This window comes from Lissotriton helveticus, chromosome 2_1, assembly GCF_964261635.1.
Source record: "Lissotriton helveticus chromosome 2_1, aLisHel1.1, whole genome shotgun sequence".
NCBI lineage: Eukaryota > Metazoa > Chordata > Amphibia > Caudata > Salamandridae > Lissotriton > Lissotriton helveticus.
This window is the reverse complement of record NC_136059.1, coordinates 965,556,994-965,584,666: the sequence shown is the minus strand read 5'-3', so window position 1 is coordinate 965,584,666 and position 27,673 is coordinate 965,556,994. Positions and strand designations below refer to the sequence as shown.

The 27,673-nt window shown below is 42.5% G+C and overlaps 1 protein-coding gene across 1 annotated transcript in view; it reads right to left on the bottom strand.

Annotated features, from left to right (window-relative positions):
* GLIS3 (GLIS family zinc finger 3) overlaps positions 1-27,673 on the bottom strand; it is a 1,035,169-nt gene that overhangs the window by 185,434 nt on the left and 822,062 nt on the right. Inside the window, exon 7 of the mRNA XM_078677400.1 lies at positions 13,914-14,055. Within this exon, the coding sequence (XP_078533526.1) occupies positions 13,914-14,055 (142 nt within the window). The remainder of the gene's footprint in view (positions 1-13,913; positions 14,056-27,673) is intronic.

The following is a 27,673-nucleotide window of genomic DNA, read 5'->3' as shown; positions in this document are numbered from 1 at the left end:
AGATCGTTCTCCTACCTGGCTGCCAAGACATGTAACTCCCTCCCCGCCCACCTACGTCTGACCCAGGACCACATCACCTTCAGGAGACACCTCAAGACCTTGCTATTCGAGCAGGAGCAGCACCGCCTTTCCTCCCCCCAGCACCTTGAAACCCAAACGGGTGAGTAGCGGGCTCTATACATTTCTTGATTGATTGATTGATTGATGCCCCCCAAGGTATGGACGCTGCTTCTCACCTGTTTCAGGTGGACCGGGGCCGAGGAGGTTGGTGCAAACGCGGCTCCAGTATATTACAGGAGATTGGCTGCTCCCGCCAGGTACGGGCACCGCATCTCACCTGTTTCAGCCGCAGAGGGTGGTGCAAGATGTGACTGGAATTTGCTTCCCTCTCGGTGTTTGCATCAGTAACGAAACCCAGCACAAGGAAGTGATTTCCCTGCCTCGTCAGTAAATAGTGTTTCCCCGAACAGTGCATGACTGTTTCCCGGTGAGTTTCTCGAAAGTTAAGGGCTTGTAATGAGCGCGACTGCCGGCGCTTTACATTTTTATTATCCGCGTGACTGCTGGTGTGCTTTATCTTTAAGTAACACAGCCACAAGACTTTTATTTTGTCATCAGTATATAAAAGAAGAAATGCAGTGGGGCGGAGGAGTGCATGTAGGAGGGTCAGGTAGTGTCTGTGATGGGGGCAGTCTGAGAGGAGCCCAGGCACGAGCAGCACCCCCTGCACAAGTAGTGACCCTCCGCTGCCTTCATTCCTCCGCAGGGAGCCATGCTGAGGGCCGCAGGCCACTATACCCGTAATCCGCCTGCTGTTGGCCGCCGGCCTGCTCTGCTGCTCGCCCCGCCCAGGACGCCTGCTCTTTGAAAGTTTATTTTGTGCTTTTATATTTTTGGTGGGAAGTAATGCAGCTTCTCCCCAGGGAGGTGGACTCACAGAGGGTGCGAGACCCCCTCGCTGCTCCCAGCCTTTCTGTGTGAGCCTGGCAGGGAGAGCCATGAAGGAGGGTGCGCGGGGGAACTGGGGGGACAGCCCCAGCAGGTGGTAGGAGGTAAGAGGGCTTAGTCGTGGCGGGGGGGTTCAACCGTGCTTTGCTTGTGAGACTTGGGTGAATGGGAAAAGTGCTGGTGAGACACTATACTTTATATCACATCCGGCTGATGCGGGGCAGACAGGAAGGTTCTGTTTTGCAGAAGGAAAGGGGGGTGGAACACACATAACCTCTTGCGCGAGCCCATCGTTCCCTTGCACACTTGTCTCGTAACAAACGATTCACCATATTGTATATAGGTAATCAGGTGAAATGTCAATACCATTGTTTGCAAAAACTGCCCGTTGCCATAATCTGCTGCTTGTAATGTGTTACCAAAAGTGTTTTTTGGATGTCTAAAAATGCACTACTGCATATCCTGGCAGTTCAACTTTGCGAATTAGCTGCTCTAAACTCGAAATAGACTAATCGACAAGTTTCTAATTTATTTTGTTTCCTCTTCGAGTCTTTAATGCCACCTTGCGTGAAGAGACGTAAAATGGGCGTTCACTAGTAAAGTGACAGCATTTCATGGCACCGCTGGTTTGCAGTGTTTGCGCATCTGCCATTACTATCTCAATGCAAAATGTTGCTTATTTTATGTGTGTGTGTGGCTCTGTGTGTGTGGCTCTGTGTGTGTGGCTCTGTGTGTGTAGCTCTGTGTGTGTAGCTCTGTGTGTGGGGCTCTGTGTGTGTGGCTCTGTGTGTGGCTCTGTGTGTGGCTCTGTGTGTGTGTGTGGTTCTCTGTGTGTGTGTGGCTCTGTGCGTGTATGGCTCTGTGTGTGTATGTCTCTGTGTGTGTGTAGCTCTGTGTGTGTGTGGCTGTGTGTGTGTGTGTGTGTGTGTGGCTCTGTGTGTGTGTGGCTCTGTGTGTGAGGCTGTGTGTGTGTGTGTGTGTGTGTCTGTGTATGTGTGTGTCTCTGTGTGTGTGTGGCTCTGTGTCTATGTGTGTGGCTGGGTGTGTGTGTGTCTGTGTGTGTGTGGTGGCTCTGTGTGTGTGGCTCTGTGTGTGTGTGTGTGGCTCTGTGTGTGTCTGTGTGTGTGTGTGTTGTGTGTGTTGTGTGTGTGGCTCTGTGTGAGTGTGTGGCTCTGTGTGTATGTGTGGCTCTGTGTGTGTGTGCTCTGTGTGTGTGTGGCTCTGTGTGTGTGTGTGGCTCAGTTTGAGTGGACAATTATTTTCTATTTCTTAGCCATAGTATGCAAATGTGAATCAGGTGCAAAATATCAGTTTTTGCATTATCCGCTTTCTGCCTGCAGCGGACTAGAAAATGAATGAATTGTAAGCTGCATTTTTGCAGTGATCCATTGACTGCCACAAAATTACTGCCCAGGCATGCCAACTTGCAGATACATTTCACAATGGGAGGAGGGGTTTTGGGGGGAGGATCTTATAGGAGATGTCTATAAAGGGACAAAATCATAAGCCAATTGCGTTTACGAGGCATGAGGGCACAAGGTCATGAAGTGGGGTCAGGGCTTTGGGCTGAGATCTGACCCCCAACATCCCTCCCCCCAAAACAAAAGCATCTGAAGCTACCACTAATGCCCTGGGGAGTATGTAAAAAAAATACCCATGAAACGCAGCAGCGCCCACTCTCCAGATATGAGCTGGAAACCCACATCCCACATTCCACAACCCACACCTGCAGTATGAGAGACAGCAGTGTGTATGAGAGACAGCAGTGTGAGACAGCATTGTGTGTAAGAAAGACAGCAGTGTGTGAGGAACAGCAGTGTGTGTGAGAGAGACAGCAGTGTGAGAGAGACAGCAGAGTGAGAGACCTTTTATTTATGTTTTGGTTTTTGAAACATAAATAAAACCCATTGTTATTTGCAATGTCAATAGCTCAAACTCGCGTAAATATGCGACCTATTGCAATGCAAATGCAAATAGGTCTCGCATTTGCGAGAGATTAAGCTATTGGCATTGTAAATTACATTGCCATTTATTTATCTGTTTTCAAAACCAACACATAAATAAAAAGTTTGTCATTTACAATGCCAATAGCTCTAACTTTTGCAAAGGCGAGACCGTTGCATTGTAAATGCGTGTTTAATGAAGGCTGCTAAAAACCTTTCCTGTCACAAAAGCCAATTCTTTGTGTGACCAAAATCTTTTAACGGCAAACAGTCCTTTCTCCTCTTCCTCTGTGTTCTTGTTAAGCTTCAATCAGGTTTTTCATATGTGATCTTTTATCGCAACTTTTTGCCGTTTTCTTATTTGTTCTTGGTCCGGAAGAGCCAAATAAAATAAATAAGTCATAATGTAGTCTCAACACACGCTGAGGTTTGAAGCTCGCGCAGTCACACTAGGTCTTTTCACAGAATATTTACCTTCAGTTTGCAGAACCTGTCAATGACATTGAAATCTGAGCTAGATGTCAGCTTAATGGGAACCTGTGTACTCATGGACGCTGCAACACTGGGATGCCAGTTATCAGAATTTTCCATTAAGCATATTTCAGCTGTCAGTTGTCACTCAGGAGCTTCTTTGCCTCAATGTAGTAAATATGCATTTCCTGTTTAGTGACAGGATGTGCCTGTGTGAAGGGAATTCTAAGTTCTGAAACCTGGCTCATTAAAGACATCGATGTTGTTTACTTATTAATACTTGGAAGACTTGTCAAAAGTTTCACTCAGTGCTATCTGTTTTGTTCCCTTTGCTCTCAGCCCCCTCATGCTATTTACATTGAACACCATGAGTACGCCACTTTTCACGGAAAAGTCTGTGACACACATAATATGGTGCAAAGGACAGAAAATCATGCAGATAGGATTGCTGGTGGCCTGTACGCTTCGAGACTTTTAAACAAACGTTGGTAGACCCAACTGCGTTCAAAATGCAACTCTTAATGGTGAATGATGTAAAGATGCGCGCGCATCTCTCTAGGATGGCCGCCGCACGTCACGTCATGACGTGACGTGCATCAACTAGTATGCGCCACTACAAATGACCACTGGTCAATATCAGAGTGAGTCTTTCTTTTAGTGCGACCAGTGATTTAAATGGGCTGATACTGTCAGGCACTGAGTACCTACACTTTTTTTTATTTTACGAGGGAGAGTACCTTCACTTCTCAGCAGAGGTACAATACTTTTAATTGGAGAGTACCAGCAGTTTTTGTAAACAAGCAGAGATTCAGACAGGGCTTTAAGTGGATCGGGTCCTGCTGTTGCCCAGCACCAGTAGTTCTAAAAAGCAGTTGCTGAGACTGGTCCCTATTAGGCTCTCCATTTTTGCCCTCACCCAGGGTGAAAAAGAAATCTTAACTCTGCAGCAGTGCCACCCTTCACTACCTTTGATGTAAGTTCAAAGAGACTCATAGTTCTTTCACAGTCTCATCATTTCAGAACTAAAGCATTTTCCATATTCTATACAACAAAGCGATAGTTGTTGATGATTTACCTTATGCAACTAACAACCATTGGCAACACCAATAGTCCGGGCTTGTTGTAGGTGTAACATTACTTTTTTTTATATATAGCGCAAACTTAACCCAAAGGTATCAGAGCGCTTTGTTTGAGCATCAGTTGCGTTATAGACGGGCACATTCATTTTCTTAGGCACGGGGAGAGTAAGTGATTTGCCCAGAATCAAAGGATGTTGAGCTTCCATGCTGAGACTTGAACCGGGTTTCCCAGCTTCAAGGTCGATAGCTCTAGCCATTAGGCCACATCCTCTCCCCATTGGTACTTGTATTATATATCTGGAAGCAATGACAGAAGCAGCAAAATACCAGTCGTGCTGCACACTATGCTAAGCACAGATTTTTAGCTTACATATTACCCTTAACTAAATCGGACATGCCCTTTTGAGACCCTCCCAGTTTTTTCATCCGACTTAAAGCCCTGGACTCTGGCATAGGCTACCTGCACTTTAATTTTTCCATTTGAAGCACTGAGTGCGAGTGCCATTGTGAGGCTCGTCCGCTAGTACATTGTGGCAGAACTCTCCCCACACCGACAGTGCCCGCTGCCACCAGGGCCTCAAAAGCCTGGCATGGTAGGCTCCAGCCCTTTTGTGGAACAGAACAGCTTATCTTGCATGTCTGCTGGCTTTCTGTTGCATATGCTATGCAAACATCAGTGGCATTAAATCGTGTTTGAATTATCTGACATACTACTATCTTCTCTTTCAATAAGTGGTGAGAATGCATGTTAACAATCAATAATATATCTCAAGAACAATAAACACAGAAATATCTTGGCATACAGTAGTGCAAGCTTACTAATGAAACTAATAATAGTGTTGAAGGACATTCTGATTAAAGAAAACATGTATTTTTCTTTATTGTTACCACAAGTAACTCTCTTGATTTGCTTCGTTAGTCATTACTTTTTCCAATGTGCTCATTAAACAAAATTGCTATCCACCTTATCATACATTGTGACTATCAAGCTTCTAAAGCTAGTAGGCTCTAACTATAACACTAATAGGAAGGTTGCAAATTGTTGCGCCAAATAACCTTCTTTAGAATTTGGTGGTTTGGTTACTCTGTCACAAACATGATGATATCCCGCCTGCCATATTACAAGTACATTATATCCTACGGCACTTGCAATGTGGAGGACATTTGTGATGGAGTATCCCATTCATCAAAGTCTAAATCAGCTGCAGCGGCTCCTCCGCTATAGCGGAGGAGAGTCACCCCACCTGCGAGCAGTCGAAAAAATGAAAAATATAACGATAATAAGCTCTTGTTTATTAACGGTTTATTTCTCTCTCAGAGCCAAGGCTTGGTTTTGGGGCTGCCAGGGTGGTGGCAAGCAGGAGTGTTGGGCATTGCCTTCACTGCACATGTGGGTTTGGCCGGCCGTCTCAGGCTAGCCAAACCCACATGCGCAGTGATGCTCTCTCCAACCCCAGCTGCATTGCCTGGTTGGAGAGAGCAGACACAGGCTCCCAGTCTCTTTGGGAGTGCAAACCCAGGGCGCTCAGGCCAATCCCAAAGCTGCTTTCAGCAGCCTGAAAGCAGCATCAGGATTGGCCGCAGTGTAGTCTGGGAACCTATGCCTGGAGAAGCGAGGAGTGCGATGCAGCGAGCAGGTAATTGTTTTTTTTCTTCATTTATTGGTCTCGCCCGTCCCAGTTAGTCCCCCTATCTCCGTACCCCCGCCACTCTGTCAACTCGTTGGCCGCAAGTGTAAATCAGGCCCCAGATTTTGCGGCTTGTCTGTAATTTTACACTGCGACCTAGGCAATAAGTGGTCATTTGGCAAAAGCGCAACCTGCCTAACGAATTTTAGTTAGACAGATTGCTATTTGCTAACCAATGAGTTTGGCTACGTAACACAGGGACAGAGACTTGTAAGGGATACCACACCACTACCCCTGCAACTGCATTCTGAACCAGGAAACACTTTTTTTTAAGCAACCCGGTCCTCAAAGGAGAAAGGAATGTTCTTAACAAAAGTTTTTGTGTTTGGGAAAACACCGGGGGCAGCAGGCAGTTGTCCCACTACCTACTGTCCCTGAGGCTGCCTGACACAATTCCCAGAAGGGAAGCTAACCAACAGGGGCAACCTTTCCTTTCTGAATGAGTTACCACCTCCAGCAAAGTGTTGGTACTTTATCAGTGGTTCACAGCCACAACTCTGGTCTCAAACCACTGATACATTTCATTTCAGCTGCAAATAGAAGGGGGTGCCCTTTCACACTCCCTCCTAATTGCACTTCGGAATGAGTCTCAAACTCCATTTTACAGTACATTTAAAAAACGCTTTTTTGATCACAAACACTGCGATTTTGATTATAGTAGGGTTTGTGATCGTAAACACAGAATTGTGTACATCTGGCCCTACATTCTCTAATGAAACGTGAAAGCGATGCATCAAATTGTTGTGTTGGTTTTGAACTATAATCATATCAAGCAATGAATTGTCACTAAGTTAAGACTATAGAGAATTAAACTAATAAAATCTAGATTGAATTAGAGTGCTCACAGTAGTATTTCTCCATGTTCGTAAAATAATATGGTCTTTATAGAAAAAAGCCTTAGATAAAATCTATAGAATTTTAGTGGCACTGTTCATCAGAGCTCCAGGGTTGGCTTCAACAACGAAGATCGTTTGCAAAGTTGTTAAGACCTTCTCACACAAACTTCCAGTAATACTTGCAAATACTACGAGTACTACTTGTATTTCCCAAAGTTTTCTGTTCGGCTATTTCATATTATAATTTGGAATTTTGTGTCCCTGGCAAATTGCTGTGGGATAAAAACGTTGCCAACATAAGTTCAGAAACTGGGTATTTTCAGCTTCAACATATTACCACTTTGTGGTGAAATTTCCCAAGGCTCAAACCAAAATGTAGGAAAAACAAGAAACTGTACGAACTACAGGCAGGCCAATTAACAAAATTAATGTGCTAGAAGAGAGCAAGGGTATTTGAATATCTACAAACTAAAGTGGATGAATGTGGCAGGAAGCGTATCTGTAACCCAGCTACTCAGATGACCAAAATGAGGCACTTTGTTATATATTTTTTTCCCACACTGTCAATGTGACAGTGTACGAAATCCCTCTCCTCCACACCAGGAACCCTAGTTTACCACTTTTGAATAAAATATTAGGACGCGGCAACCAGGAATCCGAGCTTGAGTCTAATGAGGATTCATGTATCATGTAGCCTCCAAAGGTAGGGCCCTTGATCACAGTGGTGTAACAAAACTTGAGGAGGGCCCCCCTGCAGAGTACATGGAGGGCGACCACAAGCTCCAGACCAGGTCAGGAGCTCTTAGTGCATGTGCCTGCCATCCTTGCACAATGTTTGAGGGGGGGGGGCTGGAACCTGCCCCCGCACCGAAGGGGCTGCAGGGGCTATTGTTACACCAATGTTTGACCAGTCGAATTTCGTTGAGGTGCAAGATAGGACAAGGTATAGTATATGCTGGGAAATGTATGCCCCTGCCCTGCACATATTAGCATGACCTATGAAATGTTCCTATATACAATGGGTATGACTGCTCCTGTGAAGGTTGTTTTCATTTTATTGTATTTGTGCATCTGATTCAGATGTGCTCAAAAGAAGTTGTGGCATGTGTATTGCAGCCTTTTATCCCTGGACTTGTGGAGGGAAGTGGAGTGAATACATTGCAACGTGAGGGCCAGTTCAGTCATAGTTTTAGAAATATCCAAGATGTTATAGCTTTTCGGATTTCTAGCTGATTGTTGATTATCTTTATTTTCTTCTGAAAGATGTTCCTTATCTTGCATGTTTGTGCAGAGAATAGCAGTGGATGAGCCGCTTAAGGCTCGAGGCACACTTGCAGATGCCAAGATGTGGTGCAGCGCGAGTTCTCCTTGAACCCGTGAGCCAAAAATGAGCCAAGCGTTCATGTGACTTTATGTACCAAGCCCCCACCCCCTTTTTGGCAGGACTTCGAATACTGTAAGTGCACAGTCATATAGGGATTGAGGGCTAGCCCTAGTGAACACAATTATTTATGGACTTAAATATTTTATGGAGTGCAATCACTTCCAGTGTTGCTCATGTCAAGCCTGAGGCTAATACAACGTCTCTGTATTCAGATGTGCTGCTTTCGAGGTCACGGTGGAGAGGGTTGAAGCATAGTGAAACCTTCCAGGTGGTGGAAACCAACTTATGGTATTCCAAAGTCATGTGATAGAGTTGACAGCTCCACCCAGTTCTTCTAGATCAGATTTGTGGTGCTTAGCTTACAGATTTTCAGACAGTGATAGCAGCCGACTAGGGCTGAATCGAATCAATAACCTTACTTAGAGTTAATGGGAGGAGGTGGTGAAAAGTTTTTCTGACGTTTAAAAAGCTCAAGGGTAGATCGACAGCAGCTGAAGGTACACGACTTGTATGTTAGTCCAAAGCCAAGCCCAGGCACATTCTGTAAAGCTAAAAAAGCATCCTTGAAGTTGCATTGGAGTTTGAATCCTCAAATCTGGCACCTAAAGTATAGGAGGTGGGGTTTATTTTTGAACGCTAATAACCGTGTCCCAGCATGAAAAAGAGACTGCATGTTTCAGTGCCTGTCTCTCTTTCTGCACCTGGTGATGTAGAGGCTGAAAGCAGGCAATCTCTGAAGGTACCTCTGTAGTCATGCTGGCTCCCTCTGATGTCATGGAAGACAGATGTGTAGGCACTTAAGTCTTCTTTGCATTGTGGACTCAACATAAGGTAAGTTGGGCACTAGCATCAGATAGAGGGCTCCCCTATAAATGATAATCACCCAGAAAGCTGGGATTCCCAGCAGAATGGCACCTGCTCTTTTGTGATGCATGCACTGGCAATACAGACAAAACTCTAGACCTACTTTAGGCCCTCTTGGGAAAATGGTGGCCACTTTTGTAGTTATGCTCACACTGGTATAAATAACCTTGATCATCCTTTATATATATTGTAGGCATTATTGGTACAACAGCACGCAGGCCCGGTGTCATGCTTACACTGTATACTTGCTATTTTTATGAGATCATTACTATTGCTGTCTGAGGCCACAGCCTATACGATTGGCACAACCTGTCGCCTCCAACCCTGCACGTAATCATTAATCTATTCAAGCACTCATTAATTCTTTTAAATATCTATCAATGCATTCACTTATTTAACCATTCACCCTTCGATTAACTCACTGAAGCTATACTGGTCCATTAACATGCAAAAACACTACACAATTGTAATGTTTACATAATATTGCAATTACGAATTAGCAGCATAGGTAAAACTTATAACGTTTGTGGGTATAAGTAGACTTTATCATTTACAATAATTTTAGTTACTGTGGTTAACATCCTCAATATGATTTAAAAAAACACCTGTAAATGCTGAAAGAGCCAGTAAAAAGTAACAGGAACGTTTCACGTGTGCTTCATACTGGAAATGCATCTGCACTCTTTCCTAATGCACTAAGATATTCCACAGGCAAATCTCCATGGCACCAGAATAGCTCACCATTGGGTATTGTGATTTCACAACCAACCAATAGAACAGCTGCTGGGATGTAGCAGCTGCCTGATAGTGCAAAAGTGACCAATTAGGAGAATATTGGTCACTGCCTGCTAGATATATAGACTTGTATTAACAACCTAGGATGGTGAGTGTTACGGTGTCAATGTGTAGCTTTGGCATACAGGCAGGAGTACACTGATGTGGGATACACGTATATCCTTCAAATGTATATTGATTGATGTAAAAATCCAATGTAATGTCAATCTCTGTCTTTTTAAATAAGCCTAACTGGTTATCTAATATTTAATTTTAGAGAATAATGCGAATACCCTGAATGTTCATTCCACTGCAGCTAATGCCCAACATACATGTGCATCGTATTTGGTAGCACTCACAGCAAAACAAAATTGATTTATTTAAATGTGTTATTAAACTTTCTAAAAATCCTTGGCAACCAATGGGTCAACTTAATTGATAGCATAAACCATTGATATATAAATCATTGATGACTGATATAAATCATATATAACAAAGATAATATAAATTAAACATCTAGCAAAACACCTGGTTTTATACTAGAAACTAAATATTACCTGGCAACAACACCTGGTGCATTTTCCATGCATTCTAATATGCAGGGCCGGACTGGCTACCGGGCGTTTTGGAATGCTGCTGATCTGGGGTTGATTTCGTTGATGGGGACCTGTGTGTATTGAACGAAATTCGTTTTGCTTTAATTATTTTGAAGCACACGCAGTTCCCCATCAACGAAATCAGCCCCCACCGCAGTGAAATCAGCCCCCAGGTCGGCATCATGGCAAAACGCCCGAGAGTCAGTCCGGCCCTGCTAATATGTGGCAGAGCACATGCAAACTGTGCAACTGGAAATACTATGGACCAATGTGTTTCATATGAGCTAATAACTCATTTGTAGTACACACTCAAATGTACTCAAAATCCTAAACTATTTTTTGTCACAGTAAACTGTATAATTGTGCTAAATATTGTAGAGCCTGTCACCTCTGCAGGATTTTGTAATTTCTGGTGTTAAGTCCAAAGACAATTTCTCATTGGTTCTGGGGGAGCTTTCTTGTTATATATGGTCATCAATACATTGGTCTGTAGCAATGTGTGTTTTACACACTGTGTGCACCATATGCCCAGAGATAACTTTTGTTATTCAATAAAAACATACTGCTGACAATATTCCACTTAAAGTTCATCTAACAAGGTTGTGATCACATATATATCTCTTTGGTGGGATTTGTAAAGTCTTTCCCTCTCTTCTCACCCTTAATTCTAACCACTTTCTTTTGCTGGATTCTGAAAAGAGGTATTTTAAATGCTTTTCCAGTGTTCGCTCAGGATTGTAACTAGCAACCAGATTCCACAGTGGTGCTTAGAAAAGAGTATGCTCACTACAATGTTTTCCTTTTCAAGACTCTATTTCACATTAGGGACTCTGACTTGGAAAGAGTGGTGCATATGAGCCAAACTGCTTACTTCAGTTCTCATCACTTTGCATCACATTTGAAGTAAATATTGGTACGGGTCAACCTCAAGCAGTGCAAAAAGGAAGTCCCTCTTTCCTAGAATTTTGCCCGTTTCTCAAAACAATCCCTTGGTCTCCATAGTTTCGCCTTTCCACACGCAAGGTTTTAACCACTAAGATGTATCACTGTCTGTAAGATAGAACTGAAAAGTGTTTTTCGGAGGTACATTTCAACATTAACGAGAAAGATTCCCCAGCGAGTATGGAAACAACATGGTAAATGTCATGCTGAACTAAGCAATGGAAATACAGCAGCAATCCTTCTACAGACCTACTAAATTTGGGCTACAAGATCTTGACAGAAATTTGACTTGTAGACAAGAAAGCAAAAACGTTTATTTGAAAAGAACAAACTTGTTATCAAGAATACATGGTTGCACAAACATTACTAATTGAATACATGTAAAATATGAAATACAGTCACCATGTGCTGCACTACTTTACAAAGTAGAGACAACAATGAAGCCTTTGGCAACAAAGTTGAAAAGATGTTTCGTTTAGTCTAACATTATAGGAATGCTGGTAAATTATTTTGTGGGTGGGGCAATTGCAAGCTTCATGCTCTTATATCTTAGTTCAGATCTCCAAGAACCACATCTTCCTGGAAACCATTTTTGTCTCCCGAAAACAACAAATCAAGGATGCTCTTTTTTAATAAATTTCTGTATGTTAGTTTTCAGCTAGTTGAAACAATGTTCAGGTAACAGATGTGTGAATCACGTTTTTCACTAACTAAAAAATGTGTTTACTAACATCAACACAGTTATTAAAATCCAGTCTTGATGGAAGCAATACTCGTATGTGGGAATTAATTGTTTACTAAGTAAGAAATGTGGCTTTCCTTAATCTAGAAAGTGAAACTCTGTTGTAATTTGACTCAGAAAATTGGGAAACATTCAGACATCAATTGTATTTAACAAATATGGTATAATGGTGAAATGCCCAAATTGGATTAGAGAGGTCTGAACCAATAAATTACTGTATGATAAATTGTACATCATGGAGATCAATTACCAGGCGGTCTGGATGTCCTACTATGTTCTTAGTGCAAACTGCTAGCTCCATTTCAGCAGCATCCCCTTATTCCTATCAGCACAAACATGGATATGGCTCATGGGACGGGATATAACATCCTTACTATCCCAGAAGAAAACAGGCAAATAACTGTGGTCACAATACTCATTTTCATGTACATTGTAATCTTAAAAGTACACTCGCCTCTCCGGTGAATGGAGTTAATAAATACATTTAAAGTATTTTCATAAAAAAGAGTTTTCATGAAAGCATTATTTTGCTTCATTCTCAATAGAATTATTATTGTATCAAATGTTTTATTTTTTTAATTTGAACTGCATTCCTTACATGAGATTAAACAGCAATGAAATTGCACCAAAGAGCAAATAGGAATCGATCACAAATGGTACATTAAATTGATCATACTTGCATGAACTGTTTCTTGGGAGGGGCAGTGAGCATTTTAATATCACTTTTACATAAGAATATGCTTATCTGATCTTATGCTACTGAGGAAAAATTATAGAGAGAGAGAATGGGAATTATAGTTATTTCATAAGTGAATTGAAGCTATCTATATCTAGTATTTGGTAGCAACAAAGTACTCTCTGCTATGCTATGGTGTTTTCTTTCCTGGGAAGGCTTTTTAACCAGCCTAAACTAGACTTTTCCAAGCGTCACATAAGGGCAATCATTTGTCTTCTTTCTACCCATTGATAACACTATGGCAATTAGTACTCCAGCGATCCTGAATTTTGATATTCTTTATCTTTGGCCTGTTTTAACTGCAATGCCATTATCCTATTAGGACCTTTTACAATTTGACCCACCCATCAATATATATCTCTAGCTGCAAAGAGCACAGGAGTAGTGAACATTGTTTCAAATTATGAATAATAAAGGTTTCATAAATACATACTCAACTAGCTACATTACAACTAGCTTTCAGAAGAAAAGGAGGTCCCCATAATGTGCAGAAAGGTCAGGAAGGATATTCTTGCCCTCATGCTTTGCCTGTAGAAACTGTCTGGTTCTGATCATTTGACCCTTCATACTATTTTCCTGAACTGTATCTTTTTGAAGGTCCTAATCACAATTGCAATACTGTAATTTTCACTCAGGCATTCATATTTTGTAAAATCCTAAAAGCAGACACTTCTTTTTCATCTAAGACAATTTATCATTTAATATAATTTTGTTGAGGAAATACATCAGCTGCAATTGTGACAGGTGATTTTGTGAAACTAACAAGAATATTATCATATTCCTAAAATGTAAAACAACAGCTACAGGAGCATCAATAAAATATGATGTAAGAAAATGGTCTTAATCTCAGGGAGAAAATACATTTTTTTTTAAGTTTATACTTGCTGTCAAAACACATTGACTTCTTTACCTGGATATACATCATGGACAGGACATGGTGAACGTCCCATGGTTGTATCTGCACCATCATGTGGAGAAGCAGATGTCTGTAGAGGTTGGATTGTTAGGCAGTCACTGAGGATATCTTGTTCAAGCTCAGTGCTGGATCGCAACTGAAAAGTAGAAAGAACCATAAGTACATAAATTATTTCAGTGCATAAAATCATCATAGGTGTGAATCTGGAGAATGGCAACTCAAGCAAAGAAATTTAATTAAAGGGGTATTTGTGGTTATTACATCTGAAGTCACACACAAATTCTGCAAAACATAATGGTGGAGCCAGCAGCTGACAAAGCAACGGAGACTTGTCAGTCTCTAGAAACAAAAGTACATTATCATTCATTACTTAGGGCCTGATTTAGGATTTGTCGGACAGAGTAAGGGTAAACAGGATGGTGGAGGACTTTTTATTTGCCAACCTATCTTTACTCTTCCCCTCAAATGTAGAAATTTCCACCAGCCCAGAAGACATCTCTATATATTGGGGGTTTCAGTCAATGAAGAAAAAGTTTGACGGACGGTTCTACCAAACATGAAAGCCATCTGGCAGACGTTAGCTGAGTTTTTTATTTTCCAAAAACAAACTCCCATTCAAAGAGTGCATTTTTGAAAAATAAAAAATTTACAGAGTTTCTTTCGATGGTGCAGGGTAATTTGTTTTTTACTGTCCTTCACCTTCAGGATATAACTGGCGCTCAAGGACAGTAAAAGCATGTCATCATATCGCCCACTTGAAATAGATGATTGGATGCTCTCTACTACCTTGAGCCGTCGGAGGAAGGTTTATGCTGACCAAGTAAATTTTACTCCATGAGGGTGAACCTGGTGGTCTGCCCACCTCTAGATCAGGCAGGCACACCGAGAGTTCGCAGAGAGGGTATCCTGTCACTACTGCGATGGAGTACCCTCTCAGCCATACTATAAATCAGCCCTCTAGTGACTAAGAAGAAACACTCTTTTCAGGCATACAGAAACCAAAACTCAAATGGAAATTAAAGAAGGGAGACCCAGCAAAATACATGCTTTCATGATTTGGTTTCCCACAACAAATGCTGAAGTGTGGATAAGTTAGCTGGGCCCACCACAAGCCTTTTGGCAGATCATGTTTTATAGTATTCATACATTATTTCTCTTTCAGCTCCTTTTTTTGAAGTGGAAGTCGGTCATACCTTCAGGGATGCAAGCTGTCAGCAGTCGCTAGTAAGTATTGCCTACAATAAATGTAGTTACAGACAAATAGTGGACACTGGGCTAGGGGTTGTTCTTTGGAACTAAAACACAAACATTTTAGACTTAAGCCATGATTTTAAGGATGGTGGTCAGAGCGAGTGAGCAAGATTTTTGTATTCCATAGATCATGTACCTAAGCACTTTGTTGATCAGTGTTTTTCAGATAGGGGAGATGGTGCATAGTCTGAGAAAGTGATGTGACCAAAGCCAAACTATTTGAGAAAGTGGAGAAGCCAAGGATCAATGTCCTGCCCATGGGTTCTATAATCTAAGTCAGTGCCTATGCCTTATCGGCTATAACTCACTGGCCAAATATGAAATGCATCATTTGTTTACTTAGTGCAACAGGACATATTACTAAAGCAGTAACAGAATTATTTTCGTACATTTGGGATTCACACCTTAGTTTTGTCGAAGCGCCTGAATTGTTCAGAACTCATGACACACTCCTAGCACTTGGAAAACAGCACTACAGTCCACAGTAACTTAAATATACAATAGGACAAATTTAGTGACTGGTGCTACTGGGGTAGTGCTTTAATAATATTGAGAAATTAATACAGTTTATAACAATGTGCAGAATTAGCGTGCAGTTTTTAATGAAAACAAACCACGTTTAAATGCAAAAATTGGAGTTGGTAACCATATTTTCTCATACTAGTCCATAAAATGACTGAAGCAACATTGCCTTACAAGCTGACTTGAGTTCAAAAATGCTAAATGTGCATAACTTGTTTATTTCCAGGCCTTCCCATGAACATGTTTTCATAGTTAATAATAGTTGCATAAATGCTTACATTTAATTCTGCAAATGTTTCCTCTTATGCAATGATTGTTGCAAGCAAACAAATAAGTGTTGTTATTTAAAATGATAGATATAAAGATTCCTTCATGAGAAAGTAGTTTTGAATGAGAAAATGTATAATAAGTAGACAAGAGGAAACCGCTAGGTGAAAAGAAACAGTTGCAACCATGGATCTGCTATGTAGAAGTCATTGTGTTTTCTGTGAGGAGATGAGGAATGATCCTGTACCCATGAGAGCATCACAAGATGACTGGCTGGCTGAAGAAGGAAGAAGACTGCAAGCTGCAACAGTGATAAAACATGTGTGTTGTCTATATTAGTGAGTTTTTCTAGAGTATGTTAACACTTCTAGAACACTTTCTTTTCACATTTCCACAGTGCTCTGAGAATCTATTGAGTTTCTTGAACCTATTTGTATGAGAAGTTCTGCTTTTATTGATTTTTTATATATATAGCTGACTTGTTTTTATATAATTCTTTTTATTAACATTCATCGACATTAAATATGCAGTATAAAAAGTATGTTTTACGGTTAAGGTAGCACATTTACAATCAACTGAGACAATGAGCAACATTATGCCATTACATTACATCGCAACGCCTGACTACGGGGTAGGGGGATCATCTCGGTTAACGCTACGGGATGTCTTCTTTGAAAGGAGTTCTACTGACTCCAAATTCGGTACCACTTTTGGGGGCAGCCCCGTGCTATGAAGACGGTCTTTTCTCTGTACATACACCAATCAAGATCTGCTTCCCAAGCCTGCACCACGGGAGGTTGTGCCGCTCTCCACAATTTTGCAGTGTTTCTTTTAGCCAACATTAACCCAGGTTAACCCACTGCGTGTGATAGTTATATAGGTCAGTGGGTTCCCACACGTTCAACAGGCACCTACGCACTTCGGGCGTAGGGCTTGTGCAAGTACTTAACTTAGAATGTCATGTATTTCCTGCTAATAGGAGCGTATCTGTTCACATTCCCAGATGATGTGCATAAATGTGCCCTCATAGCCACATCCCCGTCTACATTCCCCTCCCCCAGGTTTACCCATTAGTACCAAACGAGGCCCCGTGGCATATACCCTATGGAGAATTTTAAGTTGCACTAGCCTGAGTCTCGCTGAGATCGCTACCACCCTCAGGAAAGACACCGCCTCCTGCCATTCTTCATCATCTAGTTCTATGCCATCTCTTACCCACTTTTCTCGCAGCAGCTTGAGGGGGTCTGCCATGTTGTTAATCAGTTTCTTGTATGTTAGTTATATGGTTTTCTCAGGTTGATGACCATCTAGCAACCTATCTTCCACTGGGGAGGAGTCCGGGGGGGCTGTGCCTTTAGTGAGGCGTGATTGCAATGCGTGACGACCTGCGTGTATCTGAAGTGCTCTGAGTCTGCTAATTCGTATTGCTGCTGTAGAGAGGCAAATGCTTTCACCTCTTCCTTTTCCCACAGGTCTTTCATTTGGAAATCCCTTAGCCTTCCAGAGATTACCCAGTTGCTCTGAGCTCCGTAGGGGGGTCGCTAGTGTGAGATTCTGTCCCCAACCTAAGGATTTAGTGACCGCATGCCAGATACGAACCGAGTGTCCAGTAGGGCCCGACAGGTGATATTGGTTAGGTTTGGAGTACAGTGCTCTGTTGTAGTTCCCACCCGGGAGAAGCCATCTATCCATATTGTAGCCTGGGTCATTAGGACAGGCGTAGTTCCCATGGTTGATACCCGCCAAATGAGCTGCCCAGTAGTATTTCTTGATGTCTCGGAGGCCAATAACCCCATCATACCAATGTAGTATGAGCTTTTTTAAGGCAATGCAAGGCTTTCTGTCCCACAACAGGTCTCTCTGGAGAGCTTCAATTTCTTTGAAATATGCCATTGGAACCGGGTCTAGTGAATTTGCAAGGCATAAAAGAACCGGGGTAAGGACATCATCTTAAACAGGGCTATATAGCTGACTTTTGATGCTAAATCTCTATGCTCATCTCTGTCTCTCACTCTCACAGATTAGGACTCTTTATGGGTTCTCACTAACACAATGTTCACCCCATTTCTAGAATTGGTATTCTCCTCTTTATAGAATGCACTTTAATGCATTTATTATACCTTCTGATTAACTAATATTGATTTTCCATTTCCGTTCATATATTGATGATCAAGATTAATATGAATTAATTTGTGACTTGCACTAAAGATGATTTACTAAAAAGATTTGATCAATAAAACCCTTTAACTCACATAACAAACGTTCATTATTGACTGAAAATAGAATAGTGATTATAAGTTTATGTGAGATGTACAGCCTTTGATCTTCTCTAAAACAACGGCAAAGATCCATTGGACCGGGAGAGACCAGAGAAAGCGGGGATTAGCCCTCATGGTGGTAAACCGAGATTTTATTAAAACTACATTCCCGCACCAGCAATATCATGGACATCAATTCACCAAAATGCCAGTGTTGGAAGAAGTGACATCACATGCCTTTTTACCTCAATTAGGCTGCAGGAAGTGGCATCATGGCCTTTGAACCTGAAACCCAGGAAGTGATGATACCTGAGCTTTATCCTGATAACGTCACAGCAATGTATGCCTTTTATGCTTGGTATATAATTCAAAGAGAAAATGTATTGATGAACCACAAAAGAGATTTAAAAATACAATAGTTGTCATGCCCATTGTTATTAATCCATATGTGCCTTATATTGAATATGACGTATGTTATCGACTTGATTTACTCCTTATCATTGTTAACAAGGTTTGATTTATGACACTAGTTAAGAACTATCACACTGAGGAAGAACAGAGGTGACTGTTTTGTTCAAACTCTACATTAGGTATGGCCTAGAGACAGCTGTAGCAGTTTTGCCACCCTAGTGTAGTGAAAAAAGATCCCAAAATTAAAAAACATTAATCTGCTTTGGGTTAGCTCTCTTGGCAATTTCTCTATTCAACAGTCATTCACATTGTTCTTTCTGCCTCCTGCAGGATACAGCATGTAGCACTGGGGCAGCCGACTGCAGCCATTGGCTAATTTCACTGTGAGATACGGCCTTCTGCTCTTTCACAAGTTGAAGATCTGTACACAAAGTAGTTTCCTTCAGAGCCAGGCACGACTATGACTATGTGTACTTTTGATACCTAAAAGATGTTTTGCTTTTAGCCATTTTTTTAAATTGGTATTTTTTAAAAGATAAAATTGTTAAAACGAGTGATTGACGTCACGTTTAGCCTGCATGGTTTTTCAATTTTCTTGGTTCCATATTGTTGCAATATTAAAATTAAATAAACAATTTTAAAAACACATTGCCAAGGCCAGACCCATTGACTTGCTTTGTGATATACTCACAATAATGAAGCAAGGTAACAACTTTAAATAATTTTCTTTGTCCTTTGTCTCATAGGATATATTTTGAAGAATACTGCACATGTGAAAGCATTTATTTTAACAAACAGAAAATGTAATATTCCAGTGGGATCTTCAGAAAGTAAAACGGTGCTCACCAGGACACTGTTTATCTGCTATTCTTGAAACTGCTATTGTCACATCTGAGGCCAGTGGTCGCAAAGGCAGTGTTATGACTCTCAAAGGGCAAGACGGGGGATAAAGTTGCAGCCCCTGGCGACCACCAACTGACCGTCCCTGCGGGGCATTATGCAGGCCCCTGCAGACCCTGTGGTGCAGGGGGTGCTGAAACCTTCAGAGGACCTCAAACCTTTAGGGGGCACCCTACAGCTAAAGGCAAATGAATATCTGTAAGGTATGGAAGATTCAGTGGTCCCTTCTGAAGGGGGGAGCAATCATTTTACATTACGCCATCAGTCCTGGTGGAGTGGATACTAGTGTACAATGTTACTTTAAGCAAGCAGGAAATCAGGCCAGAGCAAGCAAAGTCAACACGAGGAGAAATATTTCACAGTTCCCGCAGGTGTTAAAGCATTGACATGAATGCGTTCCTTTAGGGTGTCAAGTTGTAACGAATTTTTTAGACACCGTGGAATGGTTTATATAGCAACTCATTATTTTCAAACATGCATGCTACAAGTTATTTGTAAAAATATAGGTCATGCACACATAATATCCCTCTCTCTTCCATAGTAAAACACATTTAATATCCATGCTTATCCTAACCTGCACATGCATGGTAGTGATATTATCAAGATCAGTATTATTTGCCACCTAATATGATTCCTCATTGTGCCTCTAGCAATATTTAACATCTGCCTAAAGCCTTTGGCAACACACACTAGGAACACGGGTCACATGGCTTAGGGCCTGATTACGAGTTTGGCGGTCTTACCGGCATACCACCGCAGCAGCCGTCCCAAGTGCACGCCGAGTCAGCTGTCTCTCGCTCGCCATATTATGATGTACCCACTGTCCCAGCGGCGGTGTTTCTGATGGCTGGAAATATTTTTCCACATGTGTCGACGCAGGTGTGTACATTTTGACTGCACAGGTGTTAATTGTACATATATGTATGACGCGTGCAAAAATACCTAGTACGTGTACTGTGCCATTGCTGGGCTCTGGACCAGATGTGCCCAGTAGAGGTCAATGGGTGACCAGTGCAAAACCAACTTAACTGGATCCCGGTGCCGACAGGGTCGTTTTCCTTGGGGTCAAGTTGCTGCTGTGCAGGGCGGCCCCAGAGGAATGGAGGATGGTATCCCTGCGGAAGGCTGAGGTGAAAAAAAGTTAATGGGTGAGTTTGCAATCCATCTCCTGTGATTCTACCAACTCGAAGCAGGCAGTTTCACCACCGCGATTGGCTCGATGGAAAGGTATCTCGTAATCCGGATTGTGGTACCCTTGTCTGTACCGCCCTCTGACAGCTGCTTTCTCCCTGCCGCCATAGCAGCGGTCTGCGAATGGCTGGCGGTGGTGTCGGTACTCTGGCAGTCTTCCCTCCTGCAACCCACCAACACTGTAATTTGGCAGGCTGACTGCCAAGCTAGGCAGGAGGGGAAGCTGAAACCGCCACAAGGGTGGGACCATCACCGCCAAACTTGTAAATCAGGCCCTTAGACTACACTTTAGCCCATATTCAGGTGATAGCCGAATTAACTGCCTGGAAACCTCCAAGCTACACTATGCCCAGTTCTTTCGGATTCCTTCTTGCTTCTTTCAAACAACCCATTGTTTTTTTTGCTAAAGTTGCCAATAAAATTCACAAGGAGTAAATGTGTCTATTTCACCACTTTTTCACATGATCCTATGTGGCTTTACAGTAGAATATTAAATGCTTACGGTAGTTAACTCAGCCTGCTCGACTAATGTGTTGTGGGTGTTCTATCAGCACCAGTGTCACCATAAATTCTCCTCTGCATTCATGAATCACTTTATTTGGATGTAGACGGAAAAGGTAATTGTGTTGGGAGAGTTCAGTCAAACCTGTGGGGGAGATTCGAAATGAACTTTAACAATTGGCACACGAAGGTCCCGGAGCTACAATTTTTTCATCGGTTGATCATTTTGTTTGTTTTTTGAGGAGAGAGAATACTTCAAAAGTTTGGATAAGTAAAACATAAATACAACCAAAAGTTTGCCAATTATCTAAGCCAATCAACTCTGCGTCCTAGTCCATAGTAAAAAGCCTTTTCCGGAGCGCAGATGTGGTGTCCCCCGTGTGCCGTCATCGACACCGGTCTGGTTCTTGTTAGCTTCTAGCAGCCAGGCCTGCGCGGCTATCAGTAGCACCGAGGGGAGGGCCCCTCGTGAAATCAGGCACGTGAACACTCCTGGCCTGAAGCTTTTGTCAGAAACAATCACGCTTTCCATGTCACTAGCGGCGCTCCCTTCTCGAGAGACCCATTCACCAAACGGGAGAAGTTCTGTGTGTTCTGTGATGCTTAACGACTGGGAGACGGGGGGAAGAGGGGGCAGATTTACAAGGAACTTGCGCCACTTTTCCATGGTTAAAAATCACGCAAAAGTGGCGCAAGGGCCTTGTAAAGAAGCCCCCGGATGTTTACGGTCAGGTTTTCTACAAACAGATGCACATTTTTAACAAACACCGTCTGCACTGTTATGTTATGTTATGTTATTTATTATTTGTTAAGCGCGCATACGCCCAAGGGCTTCTTGGCGCTGGTGAGAGAATCAAACATAACAGTACATCAAAGACATATGATCACTATTTACAATAAGCCTGAGAAAAAAGAAAGGTTTTAAATGCCTTCCTAAAGGCAAGGAGGTCCCTACTATGTCGCAGAGTTAAAGGGAGGGAATTCCACAGTGAAGCAGCTAAAAATTGAAAACTGCTACCTCCCTGTCGTTTCTTTTTGAAACGAGGGACCTCAAGTAGGTCTTTGTGGATTGATCTCAAGCTGCGTGAGGGTTTATATTTGCGCAGCAGTTGTCTAAGGAACATGGGGCCCTTACCCTCCAAAGCCTTGAACACAATACAGCCCACCTTAAATGTAGCTCTCTGTTCCACAGGCAGCCAGTGCAAGGTCTCTAGTCCATGTCTGATCGATTCCCACTTCGGGACTTTACAAATAAGTCTCGCAGCTTGGTTTTGCAAGTATTGCAGTCTTTTAAGTTGGCCAATAGGCGCCCCCAAATAGAGGCCATTTGAGAAATCGCGACAGGACCAGAGCACTGACTGTCTGAATTAAGGCCAAACCTGTAAGAAGATGTGCTATTTTCTTAATCTTCCTCAGCTGAAAAAACCCCGAGGAGACCACTGTTCCGACTTGACTTTCCAAGGTAAGATCCTCACTAAGAGTCACTCCCAGGCTTTTTACTGTACGGGATTTTTTTGGGGGCGAGCCCATGTCCGACGGCCAAAAACAAGGGCTCCAGCTAATCTCACTCTTCCCAGGTAGAATGAGCTCCGTTTTTCCCGGATTTAACTTAAGGTGATTTAGAGACATCCACCTCTGGATAAAAGACATAGTTGCTCGAAAGTCCTCTGCCGCATTGTGTGAGTTCAGCACAAAAACCAACTGCAGGTCATCTGCATAATTATATACATCAACCTTAAACTCTCGTAGGGAAAACAAAAGAGGCCGCATATACAAATTAAATAGTAAAGGGGACAGGGAAGATCCTTGAGGGACCCCGCAAAAAGAAATATTTTTAGGGGCTGTGAAAGAACCCAGTCGGACCGACTGGGTACGTTCTGAGATAAAGGACTTGAGCCAAGCCAAGGCCGAATCTCGAAGACCAGCCTGTTCGACACGGTTGACCAAGATGGTATAGTCAACCGTGTCGAACGCGGCAGACAGATCCAATAATACCAAGGCCTGGTGCAAGTCCCTGTCAGCGTTAGACCTTAAAGTATTCTGGACGGCCAATATCACAGCCTCAGTAGAATGACCAGGCCGGAATCCTGCCTGGTTAGGTTGTAAATAGCCTGAGGTTTCCACAAAGCTAGATAGGCAATTGGTTACATGGGCCTCCAATATTTTGGATAAATAAGGCAGTAGCGATATTGGTCTGTAATTTGAGAGGTCTGAAGAATCGATGCCAGGTTTCTTTTTTAAAGGGATCAATAAGGCCTGTTTAAAACTATTCGGAACATTCCCTGAAATGAGGGAATTATTAAGCAGAGGGATCAGGCTATTTGGGAGTGCCCGGCCAATTTCTCTCATTACTTGGGGAGGGCAGACATCCTGAGGAGATCCTGATTTAACTCTAATAAGCAAATCTTGAAGGATTTGGTCAGTGATCAAAGGGAAGGAGTGCAAAGTAAGGGGATTTAAGAAGGTATCATCTATCGGGACACAAGCTGGAAGCTTAGATAGGGTATCCTTAATCAACACTATTTTATCATTAAAATAGTCATTCAGCGAGTTGCAGAGCAATTGTGAGGGGACGACCGGGGGAGAGGTTCTCTCATCATTGCACAACTCAGTCACAATCCTGAAAATTTCCTTCGACTTATTGGTCGCATTAAGTATTTTAGAAGAGAAATAAGCAGTTTTGTGAGTGTGCAGCGTCTTTTGGTAGGCTTTGCGAATTAAACAGTATGCAATCCTTGCTTGAGGACAGTAATTGATACGCCATGTTCTCTCTTGCTGCCTCACTTCAAGTTTTAATTTCCTCAACTCCGGCGTGAACCACTTATGTGCGTCCACGCCGCGTGAGTTCTCAAAACGAGTGAGGGGGGCACAGACGTTAATGGCCGAGTGTAGCCATTCTTGAAGCCTATGATCGGCTGTCTCCACATCTGAGCTCTGCTCTGGCAGAGTAGACTTTAACAAATTTAAAAAAGCTGACATGTCCAGCGAAGACCATTTCCGAGTCAAGCTGGTAGTCTTTAACTTAAATTGAAGAGCTTTCACAACACAAAATGAGAAACTAATAGTAAAATGATCAGACCAGCTACAAGGTTTAATATCGATAAAATCAATAGGTAGGTTCAATGACCAAAGTTGATCGAGACTGTGGCCCTTTTGATGGGTTTGAGTATCTATATATTGTATTAGGTTCAGGTCACTCAGAAGGTTCCTCATCTCAGCTGCTTGGGGGTCTAATAGTATGTTATCAAACCAGAGGTTTAAATCCCCAATCAGGAGTAGTTTGGAATTATTGGTGGCTATTGGTGGCTAACATGGCCAGTTGTTCCGCAAAAATAGCAGGAAACATAGCCATAGTTTGGGGTGGGCGGTATAGTAAAACCACCACAAGTGTCCCGTTAACAGTGTCCAATTTAGCAACAATATTCTCCACATTAGATATATCTAAAGAGGGGAGTTGTCTGAGTTGATGTTTCTTATTGGAGATGATGGCCACCCCGCCCCCGATTTTACCTGCTGGTCGTAACACAGAAATGATGTAGTAATCAGCAGGCAAGGCAGCTAAGATGTCCGGTAATGAATCCGGTGTAAGCCATGTCTCGGTTAGCAGGAGTAAATCTGGTTTAATATCAGATAGTAACAAAAAGATGTCTGTCTGATGTTTGGTCATAGAGCGAGTATTTAAATAGATACATTTGCACTGTGTCTAAAAGCGCCAAAAACCACGCACCGCTGTTAGCTTCTGTGTCTCAGGAGTTCCAAACTGACTTTTAGTGGTTTGATATAGTAACGTGAAAAATGAATCAGAAATACGTTTATAGTGAGGCGTATGCTGGGAAGGTTTGCATATTTGCCGAATTAAACACATCTTAGCGTGAAGCATACACACCAGCTTCCGAACCGCGGTGTTATGGTTAATGCGCCATCACTCAGGCACACAGCAAACACGCGCCCACACTCTCACTGACATTCCTGAGCGGTTCTGATGATGTCTTTAGGGAAGATTGTATTTAGCGGTGAACTCCAAGGGCTCCTTTGCATGTCTTGTCGTCGTTTGAAACAACAACGCGCATCCCTTGTCAGCTAAATGACAGTGTTATTCACCTGGTGCGACCTGAGGGAGCAGAGCATCAGCCCGCGGTGCCTGGCGGAGGAATTTATACACTCGGAGGGGGGCTATTGAGAATATATATAAGCTGAAGTTACACCACAGAGTCCAGATAAGGGGCAGTAATCATCAGTAAATGTGCAGAAGGAGCTAGTTTGTGCCCCCTTGGGGGCAAAGAAGTAAGTTATCCCTCTCTTTAGGAGGTTTCTTCTTTGGGCTATGCATGATAGTGGAGGTGCTGTTGCAACACTTCAACGTTTAAACAGGAATCCCACTAGGCATGTGCCACTCTGTTCCAAGTCATATCCATGCATCCATTCATCCATCCATCCATCCATCCATCCATCCATCCTTCCTTCCTTCCTCCCTCCCTTCCTTCCTTCCTTCCTACCTTCTCACAATGGATGTTCCACCACCACTTCCTTTCTTTCCTCTACAGGTGGTTTTATCCAAAGCACTTGAGAAGGCTTCTCTCTCATCTGCTGGCTCTCTGCCTTATGCTGAGGCTGCTCAAACCTCACCACCATTGCCAGCCAATTGATTTATTTGTAAAAAATACTGACATACATAAGATAACTTTACATTTCTGATTGGTGGGCTTTCTAACTATCATGATTAATAGTGAATCCTACTTTAATAGACCAAAAAAGGATAGAATCTGAGAAAGTGCACTTAACGTTTTATTATTTGCCCTTGAACGATTAGTCTCTGCACAATCAGTACACACAGGAGTCCATCAAACTCTCTTTCACACACACCCTGATCTGTACTGAAAATACAGAAACTTCCCCTTTCACTAAATTATACGAACAAATTGTTTCCCGTCACCCTCTGGGGTCTGGTGCTGTTCCCTAAAATAATAAGTAAGGTGCTTCTCTCTGCCAAGTGAGTGTGTAAAAGGCCATCCCCAAGAAAGCGCACAGGAGCTTATAGGTAACTGGGAGTCAACCCCTCTTCATTTGCATACTAAGGGCAGAGCTCCAGGGTAAACCTGGGGGTTGAGGTTCCTTCCCCTGCTGCTGGGAATGACTTTCATGGTAGACAAAACTTTAGGATTTTATTTTTTATATTCATGTCTATAAATGTATTTCTACTTTCCTGCTAGGCCAGCTCACGTTTTCATCTTCCCGAGGTGGGTAAAATGACTATCCTTTAACTTGTTACTAATTAACAATTGTAATTTCAGAAGGTAGAGGTGGCAGAAACTGCGGTTGAAGTGCTGTTTAAAAAACAATTTTCACCTTTTTCTCATACCATATTTAACCTTTTGCGCATACTATGAAAGTTGGACAATCCGGTACCTACTACTTTCGAGGCTTAGCTTTAGCTCTTTCGCAGAAAAAGTGCTTGAGATGAACACAGACACAGTAACACTTACAGGCACATGCATCAAAGCATTTTGCGATCGCAAACGGTGCGAATCACAAAAGTCGGCCGTTTGCGATCGCAAAAATTGCTTTTGGAATGCATGAAACAAGTAGCCCCTCGCAATTTTAGAAATCGCAAAATTTGCGATTTCTTAAATTGCGATTGCATTTAAGGAATCGCAATTTACGATTCCTTAAATCCAATGCAAGAAAGTAAAAAGATTTGCGATTTCGCAATTAAGAATCGCAATTTACCATCACATGTAAGGTGATGGTAAATTGCGATTTTATTTAAAAAAAGCATCAAAGTGCATTTTTTAAAGTCCCATGTTAAGCACACACATGCCTCTGGGACATGTGTGTGCGTAACATGGGTGCACATATCAATTTCAGGGGTGCAACAGGGTGTCCTTTGGACACCCCTGCACCCTTGAATTCGCATTCTCTGTTTGCGAATCGCTAATTGCGATTCGCAGAATGAAAATGTCTTCCCATTCATTCCTATGGGCCTGTAGGCCCATAGGAATGAATGGGGAGGGATTCCTTAATTGCGACTCGCAATTTGCGAGTCGCAGTTAAGGAATGTTTAGAAATCACACATTTTTCGGCGATTTCTACATACATAGGCATTTGCGAATTCTTAATTGCGATTCCTTAAAAATCGCAAATGACCACAATGATGCATGTACCTGTTAGAGCTGCTTGGAATTGTGCCGGTCTAGCTGCTATTTTAACGATTCCTGAGTGCAGCCTTAACAATGGCAGAACCTCGACAGTGCAAAATGTAGGTTCAGAGATAGCACAATGTGCGAGGGCGCTGCAAACATGTGAAGCATTTAATGAACATGCGAACATGCTAGCCTTCGCCCGTGGCCACTTTCATGAGGTTCGGGAGTGTACATGTATGTGCATGAAGGAATTTCTCATACAAATGGAGAAAGTGCCACTGCCGCAGGTGCATGACCGCAGGGCCGGCTTTAG